We start from the raw sequence: 20,383 nt of genomic DNA, 5'->3' as shown, positions 1-20,383 counted from the left end.
GGTGATGCATCAACATGCTGGAACAGAACCGCATGATGTGAATGAAGCATTAGAGAGTCACAGACCTCCAGAAGCTCCAGGAGAACCAAGCTACAAACCCGATGGTAAAATGAACAGGCTTTGTAGTTCCTGTCATAAAATAGGCCATACAGAGGAGAAATGCTGGTCACTGGGCAGGGGCAGACCTCCACCTTATTATTTGAAATGTAGGAAATCACTTTCTAAGGGCAGATGTAAGCAATCTGGGTTTGCAGGTAAAACTCTTTCTGAGTTGACTGCATTGTTCATGCAAGGACTCCAGCTGTTAACCTCACTTGCTAGTGGCTTAGCAGCCAGTTAGCATGTGTTTAACATTCTTATAGATGATCCTGTTTGCATTTCCTGATTTGTAATTGTTCCTAATGCATTGTTGTTTCTATAGAACACAAATTCTAGTTGTTTGTTGTACTATACACTGTAAAAAAAAATATATTTTTTTACAGTTTTTGCCAATACATTTTACTGTGTTTTCCCTGTTTTTTTAAATTACAGAAATGTTTTATTAAAATTACAAAAAAAAAAACAGTTAATTGACATGTGTAATGTAATTAAACAGAGAAACTTTGTATAAATGGAATACAGTATATATCTGTTTTTTAAACAGATTTCAATGATAATTTTAACAAAACTAACTGTAAAAATAAAGTTTTTTTTATTAACCTGCTGGCCTCTTTTAACACATGAAATACTGTAACAACTGTGTTAATTTCTGACACCCCTTAGCTTGTCACAGATTATCAGTGATCTGTTAAAAATTTAGATATCCTAGTTAAAAGTATATACTTGTGTTAAGCAGCTGCAGGCCTCTTCTTTTTTTTTTAAACCAGTCTTAAAACCCATATTTTCTCTTTGGCTTTTGAGACCTAGTAAGATGTCGACTTTATTTGCTTGTTTTAATTTGTTACTTTGAATGCTTTTATTGTGTGTGTATTAGTGATGCAACAATACAGTTAGTCCACGGATCAATACAATTTTCGATTCTTGTCCACGGTTTTCGGTTCGGTTTCGGTTCTCATGACCTTGCTAAAAAAAACAGCATACCAGCATGTGTTGTGTTTTGGTGCTGGTTTTCTGGTGACCACAAACCAGCAACAAACCAGAACCAGCGCCTGCACCAGCACCAGCATCCCATGCTCGTCATACCAACAAGACCAGCATATGGTGTGTTTTGGTGCTGATATGCTGGTGACCACCAGCTAAACCAGCAACAAACCAGCATGGACCAGCATGGGAATTATGCTGGTCTATGCTGTTTTTTTAGCAGGGGACTTGGCCTATTAAATCGTTTTAAATTTTTCTATGCTTAGGTAACAGGAACAGTGAGATGATAAGAAGCAAAAAACTAGTTTTAATTGCAAATCTCTTTATTTTATGTAAATGAAAAAACACACTTCTAGTGTATACACATTTCTAGTGTATTGATAAAATAATATAAGATATTATTAAATAAAGATATATAAAAATGATATCCTAATCAAACTGGGGAACACGTGAATTCTTACATTTACAAAATAAACACATGTAAACATAAATTGGCCATTTTATACCTGTACTGAGTAAATAAAACTTTGATGGCTATACCTTAATGCACTACTGTTAAGTCCAACATCATGCTGTCTGTAGAAACCAAAAATGCGTTCCTTACTCAAGATTACTTTTAGCATCATGCAAATTCTCTTCTGGAGTTGAACTTTCCGCGGAAGACGTGTTTGAGGCAAATAACGCGCGTTTGCGGCAAAAAAAGCCAATTTGGGTCATTCGCATTGCCCCGCGCGAATTTGCATCTTTACATTGATGTTGTATCATGTAATCTACTCGCGCAAATAATTAATCCACACCACAGAATTAAAAGACAGTAATGCTGCTTTTATTTGTTGTCGGATTTTTCTGCTCGTGATCACCATGTGACTGCGCGAATGAAATCTGACACCAGCATTGCAAGCAGTTAAAGCAGCTAGTGCATAGTGACTGGATATCAACTCGCTGGAAGGCGTTTAAGTTTTATATCCCAGCGCGCAGATCATGCGGGCACGCAACACACTAACTGAAGTACAGGGAATATAAAACGGACAGATTTGAATGGATAAACCGAAAAACCGCAAATCACATGCGTGAATTGAACCGTGGGGGTCGAACCGACCGGTTCAATATTGTATTGAGAATTGTGGCATCCCTAGTGCGTGTTTATTGTACTTATGTTTATTTTTCTGTACAGCACTTTGGACAACTTTGGTTGTTGTATAGTGCTTAACAAATAAAGTTGGTATGGTAAGTTTAGCTGTTTAAAAAAAAAGACCGTTGCAATTTAAATAATAAGCTACAAAAACCAATGCAAAAGACAAATCAAAAACCTCTGTGTTCAGCGAATCATTTTCACGGCAATAATTATTTAAGCCAATCAGAATTGACACCTCTGCTACGTTGGTGGCGCACGCAGGAAGAAGCGCGCGACATGATGAAGACGGCGGCGCGCTGGTGAACTACTCTGCTGTTTTCGACGAAGCAACACTTGTGAGAGGTAACATCGAAAATATTTACTGACACATTCAAAAATTCAACGCAGTACTGACATAGCTAGAGTATACATTAAGACTGACGACCGAAAACAAAACAAGTAATGTATGTCAGATGTTGCATTAGTTAGGTTGCAGATGCAGTTTAGCTTTGTGTTAAAATTAATTTACCTGAACGCAATTTAACGTTGCATTTATGAGAACATTACCTTTGTGCTGGCTTGTATTTTTGTGGCCGTGACTGTGTGGCACGTGGCTGGCTAACTACAAAATTTAGCTAACTAAAGTTGACCACTGCTAGCGACAGCTTTCAAATATGCTGCGCATTAACTGGCCCAAAACATGGTCAAAATTATTAGAAAAAGATACTTGTTTGGGTTAAAGTGATAAGTCAACGTTGACTTTGGTTTCAAATGGTACACTAACAGCACTCTCTAGCAAAAGCATCCACGATTCTCAAAAAAAGTCAGCAAATTTAGTGTAATTAATATAGCACTCTACAGCTAAAATAACATAAGGAAAATACTCGTAGTGTGGTGCTAGATAGTCACATTGTAAAGGTTTAAGAAACAAACACACTTTATTTCAATTTCTAAAGGCTTAACACTGAGTGACTGTTTCAGAAATGCCTAAATTACATATTTTTTGTGACTGAATCTGAGACTCAAGTAAATAAAGAAAATTAATGTTGCTGTATTACAATTTTTGTAATGTAATTTTGCACAAACATTATGCAAACTAATTTTTTTCATTTCTTTTTCAGTTTTTTGATTCAATACCAGGAATTGGAACAATAGCTATCTGGAACTTCTGGAACTGAGATCAGTCAGAAGCCTTCAAGCTCAAACATTAAGTAAGTTTGCAATATGGCAAGTGTTCTAAAAGCTTTCACATGTCCTACATGTGGCATTTCTATGGAAACAGTGAAAGGGTATGTAAATCATCAAAAATTACACACAAATGAAGCACATGGTGAATATGCCTGTTGTGTAATTGGGTGCAAATCAAAGTTTATCAAGTATAATTCCTTTAAAAGTCATATGTTGCGCCAACATAGGCGGTCATCTGTGTCACAATGTGAAACCGTACAGGGTCTGAAATGTGAAAAGCCACATTGCCAGAAACAATGCATTGATCTGAAAGATCTTTTAGGTCATTTAAAGTTGCATGTTTCAAAGAAAGAAGAGGTGAAGTGCCCATTTAAAGGCTGTGGCAAAGCCTTTTCATTGAGGTCCTCTTTTACGGCACACATTTCTAGAAATCATGAAAAAGCTGCATCTGTGCACGTGTCAGCTATGTATCTTGTTGATTCTGTGCCAAGCCAGTCTTTTGATGTTGCTCAAAGTCCGTCAGATGTAAGCATTGACGAGCCTGAGGATATCCTGGACCCACCAGATATGAAAGGGCTATATATGAGAAATTTGTGTATGTTTTACATGAAGTTACAGGCCAAATACCTTGTACCTTCATCCACTATTCAGATGATTGTGGAACAAGTAGATAGTCTCAGTGATGTGTGTCACCAGTACACAAGAAATCAGCTTAAAGGTGTCCTCCAAGCTAATACAAGACTGACAGAGTCAGAAATAAAAGATGTTCTGGCAAGTTTAAATGATTCTAGCTTGCATGCATCCTGTAGCCCTGCACTCTCTTCTGGGTATTTGAGAAGGCAATATTTTCAGACAAACTTCTCTTATGTGCATCCTCAAACTATTAGTTTAGGCACAGATCATAATAGAAAGGAACAATTTGCTCAGTATATCCCAATAAAAGAGACTTTGCAGGCTTTGCTAAAAGACCCAATTGTGTGGAAAGAATGTACAAAGCATGAAGATGACACTTCTGCACATGTTCTAAGTGATGTGAGAGATGGATCTGTTTACAAGAGTAATGCACTGTTTAGGGAGTCGGGTATAAGTATAAAGCTCATACTGTATCAAGATGCCTTCGAGGTTGTTAATCCTCTTGGGTCAGCAAAAAAAAAATACAAGATACTTGGGGTTTACTTTACACTGGCCAACCTTGACCCATTTTATCGTTCCAGTGTTGAAAACTTGCAGCTTGTGCTTTTGTGTAGGGAAGAACACTTTAAATATTTTGGCCACGACAAAGTGTTCTCCACACTGCTTTCAGATATCAAGGAGTTGGAGACAAATGGGCTTGTGATATCTGGGCATGTTGTTAAGGCATCAGTTTTTTGCATTGCTGGAGATAATTTGGGGTCTCACAACATTGGAGGTTTCACAGAGAACTTCAGTACATCCACTTACTTCTGTAGATATTGCCTGGTAACTAGAAGTGAGTTCCATGATTTCCAAAAAGGTGCACCACCTCGAACAGTGTTAAACTACAATGAGGCAGTACAACAGATAAGAAGTGGTGCCCTGACAGAATTCAGGGGTGTAAAATTTGATTCGGTTTTCAATTCCCTCACTTACTTTCATGTCAGCCAGCCTGGCCTCCCACCTTGTATTGGACATGATGTGTTTGAAGGAGTTGTGGCATATGACTTGGCCATGTACATCAAGCACTTTGTGAAGGTAAAGAAATTCTTTACTTACAGTCAGCTAAACCTGAGAATCAGGCAGTTCAGCTATCAGGGATCTGATGCCAGTTCTACTCCTTCAGAGGTTGTTGAAAAGGGAGTTAAAATAGGTGGCCAGGCAGCAGAAAACTGGTCTCTCTTGAGGCTTCTTCCTATTATAATAGGTGAAAAGATTGCCGAAACAGATGATCCGATATGGCAGCTGACAGTCCAGCTAAAAGAACTTGTGGAATTAATATCTGCCCCTAAAATATCTCACTCTCAAGTTGCTTTGCTCAATGTTCTCATTGTGGAGTATTTAGAAACAAGAAAGGAGATGTTTCCTGATCATAAACTCAAACCAAAGCACCATTACATGGGCCACTACCCTGCTTTGATTCTCAAGTTTGGCCCACTCATAAGATTGTGGACTATGAGATTCGAAAGCAAGCATTCCTATTTCAAAAGATGTGTGAGAAGAACACAGAATTTTAAAAATGTGTGCCAGACACTTGCAAATAACCACCAACTTCTGCAAACATATCTAAACTCAAGTTCTGTCTTTGCTCCTACTTTGCAAGTGAAACAATCCACCCCTTTCCATGCAGAGTTGTACAGTGATGCAGTACGCAGTGCAGTAGAAGCAAGCTTGCCTGATCAGTGTGCTCTTGAAGCATCTACTGAGATACAGTGGAAAGGCACTCTATACAGAAAGGGATTGTTTCTTTGCATAGGTCCTGGCGTGTCAACAGAGTTTGCACAAATCGAACTTATGCTAATAATGGATCAAAATGTGCACTTCCTTGTAACTCCTCATGGTTCACAGTAGTAGTTGTTATCCGGGGGTATCTGTCAAAATTTGATTGATTTATGACCCCTTTGACAAGGGGGCAGGACTATCAATCAAAAGCTGTACAATCTGTCTAGGTTTGAGAATCGTATATCAAGGGCTTTAGACAGCAAATATCCGGACCGCGCGTGTTTTGCGGTGTGTCGGTCGGCTCGTTGTTTTTCCTGTGTGTGTGTGTGTGTGTGTGTGTGTGTGTGTGTTTTGTCAAGCGAATGTTTTATTGCTGTCAAAAATAAGTTTATAGTTTTAGACTGTCCAGGTTCTGTCACTTTTTATGACCGCGGTCTCTCTTTTCCCATCCGTACTCACCAGCCGTCAGCCCCCACTGCGTATCTCACAGAGGGGTCCGGTGTTCAGCGGACCTGTGTGCTGATTTAGACGAAAATCTGTATATTTTAAACTAAAAAAAATTTTAGCCGCTTCATGAGATCCGTGAGTCTTTTCACGACCCCCGCTCACTATGTTCAGGCGTATTAAAGCTCGATCACCGGTGGTGATAGAGAACGAGCCGAGTGCGCGTTCATATCTGTCGTTTTAAAATAAACGTAATAAATGTAATTCTGTCCGCTGTTGCAAAATAAAGATTTATTTTAGATTTAGGGGTTTCTTGAACCAAGTCTCTGATTAAAACATGTGAATGCGCGCACCGACGGTGACAGAGAACTTACGCTGATGCGCACTTATATCTGACCTTAATAAACTTTTAAATATTTTAATACGTTTTCATCCCATCTTCAGGGTTTGTTTTTATTAATGTCTACTTAAAACCATGTGTGAATATGTGTATATTATACAACGAATCTTATCATGTATGCTCTGACAAAATAAAGCATTATTTTAGATTTTAGGTGGTGCGGACACATATTTATGGCAAATACTGTTGAATATAAACGTTCGTTTTGTCAAAAGTTTCTTTAAAGTCAATAAGGAATCAAACATTTTAGATGTATCTGGTTAAACTTAAATCTGATATTTTCTATTGGTCTATTTCTTTAGTATCTGATCAGACACAATGTTTCAGAAGCTGATTTGTGAGGGTCTGTGTGCGTGTGAGATAATTCACAGCAGGGGCGGATTGTAAACTAGTTAGAGACTTTTAAAACCGTGATGGTAAAATGTAATACGGTCCACTCTGAAGAAAAGTAAAGGTTTATTTTAGATTTAGGGAATTCTTGAACCAAGTCTCTGATTAACCCTTTAGGCGCCAGAGGTTTTTTCCTAAAACATTTAATTTTGACATGTTACTTTCAAAAGGCTATATCTTAAACGTGATAAGAGATAGAGACTTTCTGTAAATTAGAGAAATATTAAGGATGAAACACTTTATGGAGGGAAATAAAAATTAATTAAATTTAATCATTAAATTTGCATATTATGACGTCATATGTGGCAGCCATCTTGAATTTTCATGAAAAGTCACATGTTTGAATGATAAAATGCAGCACTTCTTTCCCCCCAAAATGTCCCTCACCTTCTGTATGCTATATTGCACAATACTGAATGCTCAGGTAAATAGTAGGTAGTAAACAAACTGATCTGCGCGCCGATAGACTAACGTTATGCATAATGGCTCCTCTGCCCCGTGTAATGTAACTCCGCCTCTGCTCCTGCTACGGCTCTTTGATTCGGCTCTTTCGGCTCAAGCACTGGCTCTACATTTTAGTGATGGCAGTCCGGCTCTTTTCATAGATTCGGCTCTTCTGGCTCGGCTCCCTTAGAAGAGCCGGCTCCCCTGCATGCGTCTGAAGATTCGGCTCTGCTCGTTCGCTACAAAGAATCAGCTCTTAGAGCCGCTCGTTCGCGAACGACCCATCAGATCTTCCTCGCATGCGCCCCGAGTGGAGAGAATTTGCACAGCTTGGACTATTGCCTTTACTGTCGCCGTGATTGTGTGCACGGGACGGAGCACTGGAAGTCGTCCGCTCGCCCGACAGACTCCCAGGGCCCGTCGGGAAGACGCAGCTCGCTCTACATTGCTTGCACGGTAAAAAGACTGGACGCGCATATTACCTCCAGCCTCATTCCCCACACCTGTAACACGCCCGCTAACCCGATGAATTCTCCGACCCCGTGTAACATTCCCACCACTGACATTGGGCAAAGGATTCATCATGTGCTTGGTGTATAACTTAGCTACACTTTCACTTTGTCCAGCCGCACGATTGCAAAGCAGGGGCGCGTCTGAATCGTGGTCACCAAATGAATCACCAGCATCTTCTGAAGGCAGATATTCCCCTTCATAATCATTGTCAGCGAATATAAGACCCAATACTTCATTGCAGGTAAGCTTTTTTAATGCCATTATATGATCATGTATTGAAAAAACTCGCTGAGGTTATCGCTCTGATAAAATGACTCACTTGCACACTAGCTTTGCTGTTGCGCACTTCAATGCGCTCTTGCTCTAATAGTTTGTATAGAAGCATGATGTTTTTCTGAGTCGGGTATAAAGTATGACATGTCTGCCATCTAGTGGAAGGGGAGGATGAACGAAATTTGACACCCTATGTGACAAAATCGGCAGTTACATTCAGTGACGCATCTTGTCGACAAAAGTCGACCGTGGCGCCTAGAGGGTTAAAACTTTTGAGTGTAACGTCACAAATATTTAATATATTCCGTATACGTGTATAGTTTAACCATTCCCTTATGCCATAACCTTAGGCGCCGTCAATACTTCATTCTTTAGACTAAAGATAATTTATTTTAACCTAAATAAAAGTTTATTCGCATCACGAAGTCCGTGAGTCTTTTCTAAAGGTCGATCACCGACGGTGACAGAGAACGCGTCGGCTGTACGTTCATATATTTCGTTAAGAAACTTTTAAACGATTAAAGACATATTCATAGCATCTTCAGGGTTTGTTTTTATTATTGGCTTCTTAAAACCATGTGTGAATATGTGTATATTATAACGAATCTTATATTGTATGCTCTGACGAAAAAAAATTATTATTTTAGACTTTAAGTGAAGTGGCAGCGCGTATTTTATAGCCTACCGTTTAATATAAACGTTTGTTTTGTCAAAAGTTTCTTTAAAGTCACGCAAAAATCAAATATTTTACATGTATCTGGTTAAACTTAAATCTGCTATTATCTATTTAACTATTTTTCTGATCAGTCAGCTTACAGAAGCTGCTCTTATGATCGTGTGTGTGTGTGTGTGTGTGTGTGTGTGTGTGTGTGTGTGTGTGTGTGTGTCAGCGAGGCAATTCACAGCAGGAGAGGGTTGTAAACTAGTGAGTTAGACACTTTTAAAACGTGTTGGTAAAATGTAATATAGACCGCTCTGACAAAAACTAAAGGTTTATTATAGATTTAGCAATTTCTTAAACAAAGTCTCTGATTAAAACATATGCGCGCACCGACAGTGACGGAGAACTTACGCTGATGCGCTCTTATATCTGCCGTTAACAACCTTTTAAACGTTTTAAGACATTTAAGTCCCTCTTATGGTTTGAATTCATTAATGTCACCTAACATCCAAGTGTGTACATGTGTATTTACGATAAATGTAACACGGTACGCATTGTCAAAATAAAAGGTTTCTTAAACATGGTATTCCAGTGCGTGTTTTTTGTCTTGCGAGTGCTCGTCATATTTATTGATGTGAAAAAAGTTTGATGTCTTGGACGTCCAGTTTCTGGACGGACGGTTTTTACCAGCGGTCTCTCATTCTTACCACCCGTTATCACCCACCCAGTAGCCCCCAGTGTGTCTGAACAGCGGTGGTGTTCAGCGGCCTGTATTGTTCCTAAAACTCCGTGTTGGTAAAATAAGTGTAATACAGCCCATTGACAAAAAGTAAAAGGTTTATTTTAGATTTAAGGTGGTCCACCAGCGCCTTTATGGAAAACACTTCAGGTTCTAAGAGTTTGTAACACCAGGAATTTGTTTAATGAAATATACAGTACATGTATAAGCAATGCACCCGAGTCCATAATCTCCGGACGGGTCGCCAATACTCTTTTCTTTAGACTAAAGGGTATTTATTTTAACATAAATAAAAGTTTATTTGCATCACGAACGCCGAGAAACTGTTCATGCACCGCAATCTATTGTTCACGCGCATTAAAGGTCGATCACCGGTGATGACCAGAGAACGAACCGGGTGTGTGTTCATATAAACTTAATAAATGTAATTCTGTCCGCTCTGGCAAAATAAAAGTTTATTTTAGATTTAGCCATTTCTTTAACCAAGTCTCTGATTAAAACAAGTTACTTTTGCTTAGGGCAATAGGCACATGCACACACATATCTGTGGTATTAAAAATAAGGTTTTTAAAGTTTAAGAAATTTAAACATTTGAAAAAAATCAAACATTTTAGAGGTGTCTGAGTAAACTTATATCTAATGTCATATGAGCCGTACCGTGTCGCGTTCGTGTCTGTGTGCGTGTCCGTGTCAGTTTATGTATGTGTGTGTTATGCGATCGTAGAGTAGGGCGGGGGATGTGAGAGACTGTGAGGGTGTGTGTATGTGTGTGTGTGTGTGTGTGTGTGTGTGTGTGTGTGTGTGTGTGTGTGTGTGGTTATCACGTGGTGGGGGTCCCAAATGATCAATGGCAGGATTTTTATGTGACGGACAGGCCCTAGGTCAGCCTGTGGGGTTAGATACAACTTAGGTTAACATCTATCAACGCATAATAAGCAAACATGAAATTATATTATACCTATGCATTGTTACTCATGTACACACTTGCATATTTTTCTTAAACAAACTTTTGCTTTTCAAACTTAGTCAGTCTTCAGACTTTTGTCTCTTCACACATTTGTTCAAAGTTTTTCTTCGCTAGTGTCAACCCGTGTCTGAGATTTTGTAAACTCATGTACATACTTGTGTATTTTTCTTAAACAAACTTTTGCTTTTCAAACTTAGTCAGTCTTCAGACTTTTGTCTCTTCATACATTTGTTCAAAGTTTTTCTTCGCTAGGGCCAAATCCTGTTTGAGATTTTTTTTGTAAACTCATGTACACACTTGTGTATTTTTCTTAAACAAACTTTTGCTTTTCAAACTTAGTCAGTCTTCAGACTTTTGTCTCTTCACACATTTGTTCAAAGTTTTTCTTCGCTAGTGTCAACCCGTGTCTGAGATTTTGTAAACTCATGTACATACTTGTGTATTTTTCTTAAACAAACTTTTGCTTTTCAAACTTAGTCAGTCTTCAGACTTTTGTCTCTTCATACATTTGTTCAAAGTTTTTCTTCGCTAGGGCCAAATCCTGTTTGAGATTTTTTTTGTAAACTCATGTACACACTTGTGTATTTTTCTTAAACAAACTTTTGCTTTTCAAACTTAGTCAGTCTTCAGACTTTTGTCTCTTCACACATTTGTTCAAAGTTTTTCTTCGCTAGTGTCAACCCGTGTCTGAGATTTTGTAAACTCATGTACATACTTGTGTATTTTTCTTAAACAAACTTTTGCTTTTCAAACTTAGTCAGTCTTCAGACTTTTGTCTCTTCATACATTTGTTCAAAGTTTTTCTTCGCTAGGGCCAAATCCTGTTTGAGATTTTTTTTGTAAACTCATGTACACACTAGTGTATTTTTCTTAAACAAACTTTTGCTTTTCAAACTTAGTCAGTCTTCAGACTTTTGTCTCTTCACACATTTGTTCAAAGTTTTTCTTCGCTAGGGCCAAATCCTGTTTGAGATTTTTTTGTAAACTCATGTACACACTTGTGTATTTTTCTTAAACTTTTGCTTTTCAAACTTAGACAGTCTTCATACTTTTGTCTTTTCATACATTTGTTCAAAGTTTTTTTTCGCTAGTGTCAAATCCTGTTTGAGATTTTTTTTTGTAAACTCATGTACACACTTGCATATTTTTCTTAAACAAACTTTTGCTTTTCAAACTTAGTCAGTCTTCAGACTTTTGTCTCTTCACACATTTGTTCAATGTTTTTCTTCGCTAGTGTCAAATCCTGTTTGAGATTTTTTTTTTGTAAACTCATGTACACACTTGTGTATTTTTCTTAAACTTATGCTTTTCAAACTTAGACAGTCTTCATACTTTTGTCTCTTCATACATATGTTCAAAGTTTTTCTTCGCTAGTGTCAAATCCTGTTTGAGATTTTTTTTTTTTGTAAACTCATGTACACACTTGCATATTTTTCTTAAACAAACTGTTGCTTTTCAAACTTAGTCAGTCTTCAGACTTTTGTCTCTTCACACATTTGTTCTAAGTTTTTCTTCGCTAGTGTCAAATCCTGTTTGAGATTTTTTTTTGTAAACTCATGTACACACTTGCATATTTTTCTTAAACAAACTTTTGCTTTTCAAACTTAGTCTTCAGACTTTTGTCTCTTCACACATTTGTTCAAAGTTTTTCTTCGCTAGGGCCAAATCCTGTTTGAGATTTTTTTTTTGTAAACTCATGTACACACTTGTGTATTTTTCTTAAACTTTTGCTTTTCAAAGTTAGTCAGTCTTCAGACTTTTGTCTCTTCACACATTTGTTCAAAGCTTTTCTTCGCTAGTGTCAACCCGTGTCTGAGATTACGTAAACTTATGTACACACTTGTGTATTTTTCTTAAACAAACTTTTGCTTTTCAAACTTAGTCAGTCTTCGGACTTTTGTCTCTTCATACATTTGTTCGGGGTTTTTTCTTCGCTAGTGTCGAATCCTGTTTGGGATTTTTTGTAAACTCATGTAGATACGTGTGTATTTTTCTTAAACAAACTTTTGCTTTTCAAACTTAGACAGTCTTCAGACTTTTGTCTCTTCATACATTTGTTCAAAGTTTTTCTTCGCTAGTGTCAACCCGTGTCTGAGATTTTGTAAACTCATGTACATACTTGTGTATTTTTCTTAAACTTTTGCTTTTCAAACTTAGACAGTCTTCAGACTTTTGTCTCTTCACACATTTGTTCAAAGTTTTTCTTCGCTAGGGCCAAATCCTGTTTGAGATTTTTTTGTAAACTCATGTACACACTTGTGTATTTTTCTTAAACTTTTGCTTTTCAAACTTAGACAGTCTTCATACTTTTGTCTCTTCATACATTTGTTCAAAGTTTTTCTTCGCTAGTGTCAACCCATGTCTGAGATTTTTTGTAAACTCATCAGATGTACATACTTGTGTATTTTTCTTAAACAAACTTTTGCTTTTCAAACTTAGACAGTCTTCAGACTTTTGTCTCTTCACACATTTGTTCAAAGTTTTTCATCGCTAGTGTCAACCCGTGTCTGAGATTTTGTAAACTCATCAGATGTACACACTTGTGTATTTTTCTTAAACAAACTTTTTTTATTTCAAGCTTAGACAGGCTTCAGACTTTTGTCTTTTCATACATTTGTTCATAGTTTTTCTTCGCTAGTGTCAAATTGTGTTTTTTTTTTTTGTAAACTCATCAGATGTACATACTTGTGTGTTTTTCTTGGACTTTTGCTTTTCGGGCTTGGGCAGTCTTCGGACTTGTTCTTGGTTCTATCTGCTCAGACATTGTTTTGCTTTCATCAAGCGTCTTGTTTTCTTTGTAAGCGACATCATATATCTGTGATTGTTTTTGTGAATACAGATTGTTTCATTTCTATAGTTTATGCAACATTTTGGCAAACTCTTAAAATTAGTGCTAGATGATTAAAACAACAGCGCAAAGTATGTTTTAGATTTACTTACTAAATCTTTCACGACGAAACAACGATGATAGCATTATGTCTGAATCTGTAAACTTGTAACACCACCAATAGCTCGATGTACATAACGAAGACTGCAAAATAATAAAGAGTGATTATATTAAGATGCAAGCATCTACAAATTGGCAATGTTTTTAATCTATTGGTACCATTTTAAGGCTGCATGTCCAAACTATTTCATCTTAATATAATCACTCTTTGTTGTTTTGCGGTCTTCGTTGTGTGCATCGAGCTGTTGGTGGTGTTACAAGTTTACAGATTCAGACATAATGCTATCATCGTTGTTTCGTCGTGAAAGATTTAGTAAGTAAATCTAAAACATACTTTGCGCTGTTGTTTTAATCATCTAGCACTAATTTTAAGAGTTTGCCAAAATGTTGCATAAACTATAGAAATGAAACAATCTGTATTCACAAAACAATCACAGATATATGATGTCGCTTACAAAGAAAACAAGACGATTGATGAAAGCAAAATATTGTCTGAGCAGATAGAACTAAGAACAAGTCTGAAGACTGCCCAAGTTTGAAAAGCAAAAGTTTAAGAAAAATACACAAGTATGTACATCTGATGAGTTTACAAAAAAAAAAAAACACAATTTGACACTAGCGAAGAAAAACTATGAACAAATGTATGAAAAGACAAAAGTCTGAAGCCTGTCTAAGCTTGAAATAAAAAAAGTTTGTTTAAGAAAAATACACAAGTGTGTACATCTGATGAGTTTACAAAATCTCAGACACGGGTTGACACTAGCGATGAAAAACTTTGAACAAATGTGTGAAGAGACAAAAGTCTGAAGACTGTCTAAGTTTGAAAAGCAAAAGTTTGTTTAAGAAAAATACACAAGTATGTACATCTGATGAGTTTACAAAAAATCTCAGACATGGGTTGACACTAGCGAAGAAAAACTTTGAACAAATGTATGAAGAGACAAAAGTCTGAAGACTGACTAAGTTTGAAAAGCAAAAGTTTGTTTAAGAAAAATACACAAGTATGTACATGAGTTTACAAAATCTCAGACACGGGTTGACACTAGCGAAGAAAAACTTTGAACAAATGTGTGAAGAGACAAAAGTCTGAAGACTGACTAAGTTTGAAAAGCAAAAGTTTGTTTAAGAAAAATACACAAGTGTGTACATGAGTTTACAAAAAAAAATCTCAAACAGGATTTGGCCCTAGCGAAGAAAAACTTTGAACAAATGTATGAAGAGACAAAAGTCTGAAGACTGACTAAGTTTGAAAAGCAAAAGTTTGTTTAAGAAAAATACACAAGTATGTACATGAGTTTACAAAATCTCAGACACGGGTTGACACTAGCGAAGAAAAACTTTGAACAAATGTGTGAAGAGACAAAAGTCTGAAGACTGACTAAGTTTGAAAAGCAAAAGTTTGTTTAAGAAAAATATGCAAGTGTGTACATGAGTAACAATGCATAGGTATAATATAATTTCATGTTTGCTTATTATGCGTTGATAGATGTTAACCTAAGTTGTATCTAACCCCACAGGCTGACCTAGGGCCTGTCCGTCACATAAAAATCCTGCCATTGATCATTTGGGACCCCCACCACGTGATAACCACACACACACACACACACACACACACACACACACACACACACACACACACACATACACACACCCTCACAGTCTCTCACATCCCCCGCCCTACTCTACGATCGCATAACACACACATACATAAACTGACACGGACACGCACACAGACACGAACGCGACAAGGTACAAGGTTTAAATTTCTTAAACTTTAAAAACCTTATTTTTAATACCACAGATATGTGTGTGCATGTGCCTATTGCCCTAAGCAAAAGTAACTTGTTTTAATCAGAGACTTGGTTAAAGAAATGGCTAAATCTAAAATAAACTTTTATTTTGCCAGAGCGGACAGAATTACATTTATTAAGTTTATATGAACACACACCCGGTTCGTTCTCTGGTCATCACCGGTGATCAACCTTTAATGCGCGTGAACAATAGATTGCGGTGCATGAACAGTTTCTCGACGTTCGTGATGCAAATAAACTTTTATTTATGTTAAAATAAATACCCTTTGGTCTAAAGAAAAGAATATTGGCGACCCGTCCGGAGATTATGGACTCGGGTGCATTGCTTATACATGTACTGTATATTTCATTAAACAAATTCCTGGTGTTACAAACTTTTAGAACCTGAAGTGTTTGCCATAAAGGCGCTGGTGGACCACCTTAAATCTAAAATAAACCTTTTACTTTTTGTCAATGGGCTGTATTACACTTATTTTACCAACACGGAGCTCCAGGAACAACACGGGCCGCCGAACACCACCACCGCCCAGACACACCGGGGGCCACCGGGCGGGCGACAACGGGCGGCGAGAATGAGAGACCACCGGCAAAAACCAACCGTCCAGAAACCGAACGCCCCAGACACCAAACTTCCCCCACATCAACAAATATGACGAGCACTCGCAAGACAAAAAACACGCACTGGAATACCATGTTTAAGAAACCTTTTATTTTGACAATGCGTACCGTGTTACATTTATCGTAAATACACATGTACACACTTGGATGTTAGGTGACATTAATGAACTCAAACCACAAGAGGGACCCAAATGTCCCAAAACGTCTAAAAGGTTGCCAACGGCAGATACAAGAGCGCACCAGCGCAAGCTCTCCGCCACTGCCGGTGCGCGCATATGTTTTAATCAGAGACTTTGTTTAAGAAATTGCTAAATCTATAATAAACCTTTAGTTTTTGTCAGAGCGGTCTATATTACATTTTACCAACACGTTTTAAAAGTGTCTAACTCACTAGTTTACAACCCTCTCCTGCTGTGAATTGCCTCGCTGACACACACACACACACACACACACACACACACACACACACACACACGATCACAAGAGCAGCCTCTGCAAGCTGACCGATGAGAAAAACAGCCAAATAGACAACAGCAGATCCAAGTCCAACCAGACAGATGCAAAATATTTGATTTTTGCGTGGCTTTAAAGAAACTTTTGACAAAACAAACGTTTATATTAAACAGTAGGCTATAAAATACGCGCTGCCACTTCACTTAAAGTCTAAAATGGTGCTTTGTTTTTGTCAGAGCATACAATATAAGATTCGTTATAATATACACATATTCACACATGGTTTTAAGAAGCCAATAATAAAAACAAACCCTGAAGATGCTATGAATATGTCTTTAATCGTTTAAAAGTTTCTTAACGAAATATATGAACGTACAGCCGACGCGTTCTCTGTCGCCGCCGGTGGTCGACCTTTGGAGGGGACTCGCGGACTTCGTGGTGCGAATGAACTTTTATTTAGGTTAAAATAAATTATCTTTAGTCTAAAGAATGAAGTATTGACGGCGCCTAAGGTTATGGCATAAGGGAATGGTTAAACTATACACGTATACGGAATATATTAAATATTTGTGACGTTACACTCAAAAGTTTTAATCAGAGACTTGGTTCAAGAATTCCCTAAATCTAAAATAAACCTTTACTTTTCTTCAGAGTGGACCATATTACATTTTACCATCATGGTTTTAAAAGTCTCTAACTAGTTTACAATCCGCCCCTGCTGTGAATTATCTCACACGCACACAGACCCCCACAAACCAGCCCACGAAACACCGTGTCTGATCAGACACCAAAGAAACAGACCAATAGAAAACACCAGATCCAATTTCAACCAGATACATCCAAAATGTCCGATTCCCCATTGACTTCAAAGAAACCCCCGACAAAACGAACGTCTATATTCAACAGCACTTGCCACAAATATGTGTCCGCACCACCCAAAATCTAAAATAATGCTTTATTTTGTCAGAGCATACATGATAAGATTCGTTGTATAATATACACATATTCACACATGGTTTTAAGTAGACATTAATAAAAACAAACCCTGAAGATGGGATGAAAACGTATTAAAATATTTAAAAGTTTATTAAGGTCAGATATAAGTGCGCATCAGCGTAAGTTCTCTGTCACCGTCGGTGCGCGCATTCACATGTTTTAATCAGAGACTTGGTTCAAGAAACCCCTAAATCTAAAATAAATCTTTATTTTGCAACAGCGGACAGAATTGCATTTATTGCGTTTATTTTGGAACGACGGATGTGGGCGCGCGCTCGGCTCGTTCTCTATCACCACCGGTGATCGAGCTTTGATGCGCCTGGGCGTGGTGAGCGGGGGTCGTGGGGGGACTCGCGGATCTCATGAAGCGGCTAGGATTTTGTTTGGTTTGAAATGTGCGGATTTTCGTCTAAATCAGCACACAGGTCCGCTGAACACCGGACCCCTCTGTGAGATACGCAGTGGGGGCTGACGGCTGGTGAGTACGGATGGGAAAAGAGAGACCGCGGTCATAAAAAGTGACAGAACCTGGACAGTCTAAAACTATAAACTTATTTTTGACAGCAATAAAACATTCGCTTGACAAAACACACACACACACACAGGAAAAACAACGAGCTGATTGACACATCGTAAAACACGCGCGGTCCGGATACTCGCTGTCTAAAGCCCTTGATATACGATTCTCAAACCTAGACAGATTGTACAGCTTTTGATTGAAAGTCCCGCCCCCTTGTCAAAGGGGTCATAAATCAATCAAATTTTGACAGATACCCCCGGATAACAACTACTCACAGTATTTACCTGAGCTTGGACTGTATGAAATTCACACAGCATGTGGAGGCATGATGTGCATAAATGGAGAGCTCTTGTTGGATTACTATCCATTGCCTGCTTATGCTTTTTGTGGAACTCGAGTAATTTCTCTCAAACATAGCAAAGTAGATATTGAGTAGGGAATTTAATGCTGAGTTGTGACTGTGTGAGCACTAGGTAATGTAAGGATGAGTACAGTAGACTGTGCAGGACTTGAGTATGGCTGAAGAGGTCCTTAAATGCTTGAAATTACATGCTAGAATTTAACTTTCAATAACAGAGTTCCATACATATTTTTATGTAGTTAAAAACAGCTAGTGATAAAACGGTCACCACTTCACACAGATGCAGAAACAAATCTACACACACATGAGGCTAATGTTTAAAGCTGATCATGAAATGGCTGCCTCTGAAGCTAAGAAATGAAGAATACATTACATTTTCCTTTTGGGCTGAATTGCACTTTAGATATTTTTTTGGGGCTAACACTGAATTACAATGTCTGACTATCTTTTCTTAGTGATGGATGATGTAGACAGTGGTCTTTCTGACTTCATTTACTCTGTGCTGCCAAATTCAAGTTCAAATGACCTGCTGTTAGAGGCTCTTCAGACCCTGGGTGTGGAAACCGTTGAAGATTTAAAATATGTCCAGGAGGCAGATCTTGTTAATACCCTCAGGCCAATTGAAGCTCGAAAATTGATTGCGACATTTAAAGCTTTCTGTAAGTATACTTAATTGTAAGTTGTAAACACATATTATATCCTCACAACATAATGGATCAGTTGGATTTGAGTTTTGCAAAGTGATTTTGAAAGATTTTGCAGGCCTAAATCCTATTGTCTTCTGTCCAGCTGAAAAGGATGCCAAAGAGATTCCTCATCTGCCTACCAGAGCTGAGCCAGAAAGATTGTTAAGCACACACACAGGAACAATGCCATGCAGAGACCATCCATCTACAAGTATGTGTGATGAAAATGTTTTGGCTTAATTAAAATATCACAGCGTATTTTCTAATTATTACTGTCATTTGATCTGAGACAAGCAAGCCTGAACAACACAATAAAGGGATATTGCATTGTTCAGGCTTAGGGTTAGACTGTGATGTATAAATATTACAAATGAAAATGCGTTATCATTTAAATTCGATCTTAAGCCTGGTAGAATAGATTAGTGTTTCACATACAGTAGCTGTTTTTTTTTTGTCGTTTTATCACACTCCATCAAAAATGTACTAGAGTTCTGGCATGTCTTCTGGTCATAGGCCAGTAGTGAATGCTAACATTTAATGAAGTATTTTGAAATATGTTTTTCTGCCCTCTTCAGGTGAATACAGTACAGATCATTCCAACTCTCCACAGTCTTCCTCAAGCTCAAGTGAACTCTCAACTCCTCATAGAAACACTCCAGTGGATAACAACTGGCACTTCAATTTTGAGATGCCCTGGAGTAAAATGCCGTCAGAACTTACCAGAAAGCTTGAAAATAAAGAGCGGCCAACAGGACGTGAAAGACGTGAAATGATTCGCCTGATGTTAGGAGAGATTCTAACCATCTGCCCTGCACCAGGGAAGAAACATCTCTGTGAAATTGCCAGGAAGATTGTTTTAAGATATCCTCTGTCATTTAGAGATGTTATTGAAGATCAAGTTGTTGGTAGTGGCTATGACTCCCTTACCAAGCAGCTGCAGGCTAGACTTGACAACATGAAAAGAGGGAAAACCTCACTTTACCTGAGAAGATAGACGTCCAGCACAAGTGACGGAGAAGACCCACCTTCCAAGAAAAGAAGAGTGGACACATATGGGTGCACAAATTGGCAACCAAAACGGCTGCCACTGGGTGAAACTGAGGAGACTCAGAAATGTGCACAAGAAGAATTAAAGAACATGCACAAAAACAAAAGCAAGAACACCAAAAGTATTAAAGAAAAAATGCTGGCTACTTTCTACACTCAGAGAAGCGACATAAGTAGAATGGAAATCCCTGTTTTGGTAAAAGAGTGGCCATATCTGTTTGAGAAGTGCGGGATAATGGTCCACTTCAAAGAGCTAACAGATATGGATGTTGACAAAGGAGCCATCTCAAGTAAATGTGAAAGAGTAATTTCATATCTCATGTCCCATGACAAGAAG

At 38.0% G+C, this 20,383-nt stretch overlaps 1 protein-coding gene across 1 annotated transcript; it reads left to right on the top strand.

Annotated features, from left to right (window-relative positions):
* Positions 1-465: 465 nt before the first annotated feature.
* Positions 466-19,993, top strand: LOC129431990 (uncharacterized). Its single transcript, XM_073863423.1, has 4 exons — positions 466-3,405; positions 18,769-18,972; positions 19,103-19,210; positions 19,575-19,993. Coding segments are annotated over exons 1-4 (732 nt in total). The 5' UTR covers positions 466-3,404.
* The last annotated feature ends 390 nt before the right edge of the window (positions 19,994-20,383 follow it).

This window comes from Misgurnus anguillicaudatus, chromosome 24, assembly GCF_027580225.2.
Source record: "Misgurnus anguillicaudatus chromosome 24, ASM2758022v2, whole genome shotgun sequence".
NCBI classification, from domain to species: Eukaryota; Metazoa; Chordata; class Actinopteri; order Cypriniformes; family Cobitidae; genus Misgurnus; species Misgurnus anguillicaudatus.
Note: the sequence above shows the minus strand (reverse complement) of the source record. Positions and strands in the feature narration are given on the sequence as shown.

Bases quoted from the DNA above. Each gene is read 5' to 3' on its own strand.
- LOC129431990 (XM_073863423.1), top strand. The intron at 18,973-19,102 runs GTAAGTATACTT...TCTTCTGTCCAG, and splicing joins TGCGACATTTAAAGCTTTCT to CTGAAAAGGATGCCAAAGAG. The intron at 19,211-19,574 runs GTATGTGTGATG...TGCCCTCTTCAG, and splicing joins CAGAGACCATCCATCTACAA to GTGAATACAGTACAGATCAT.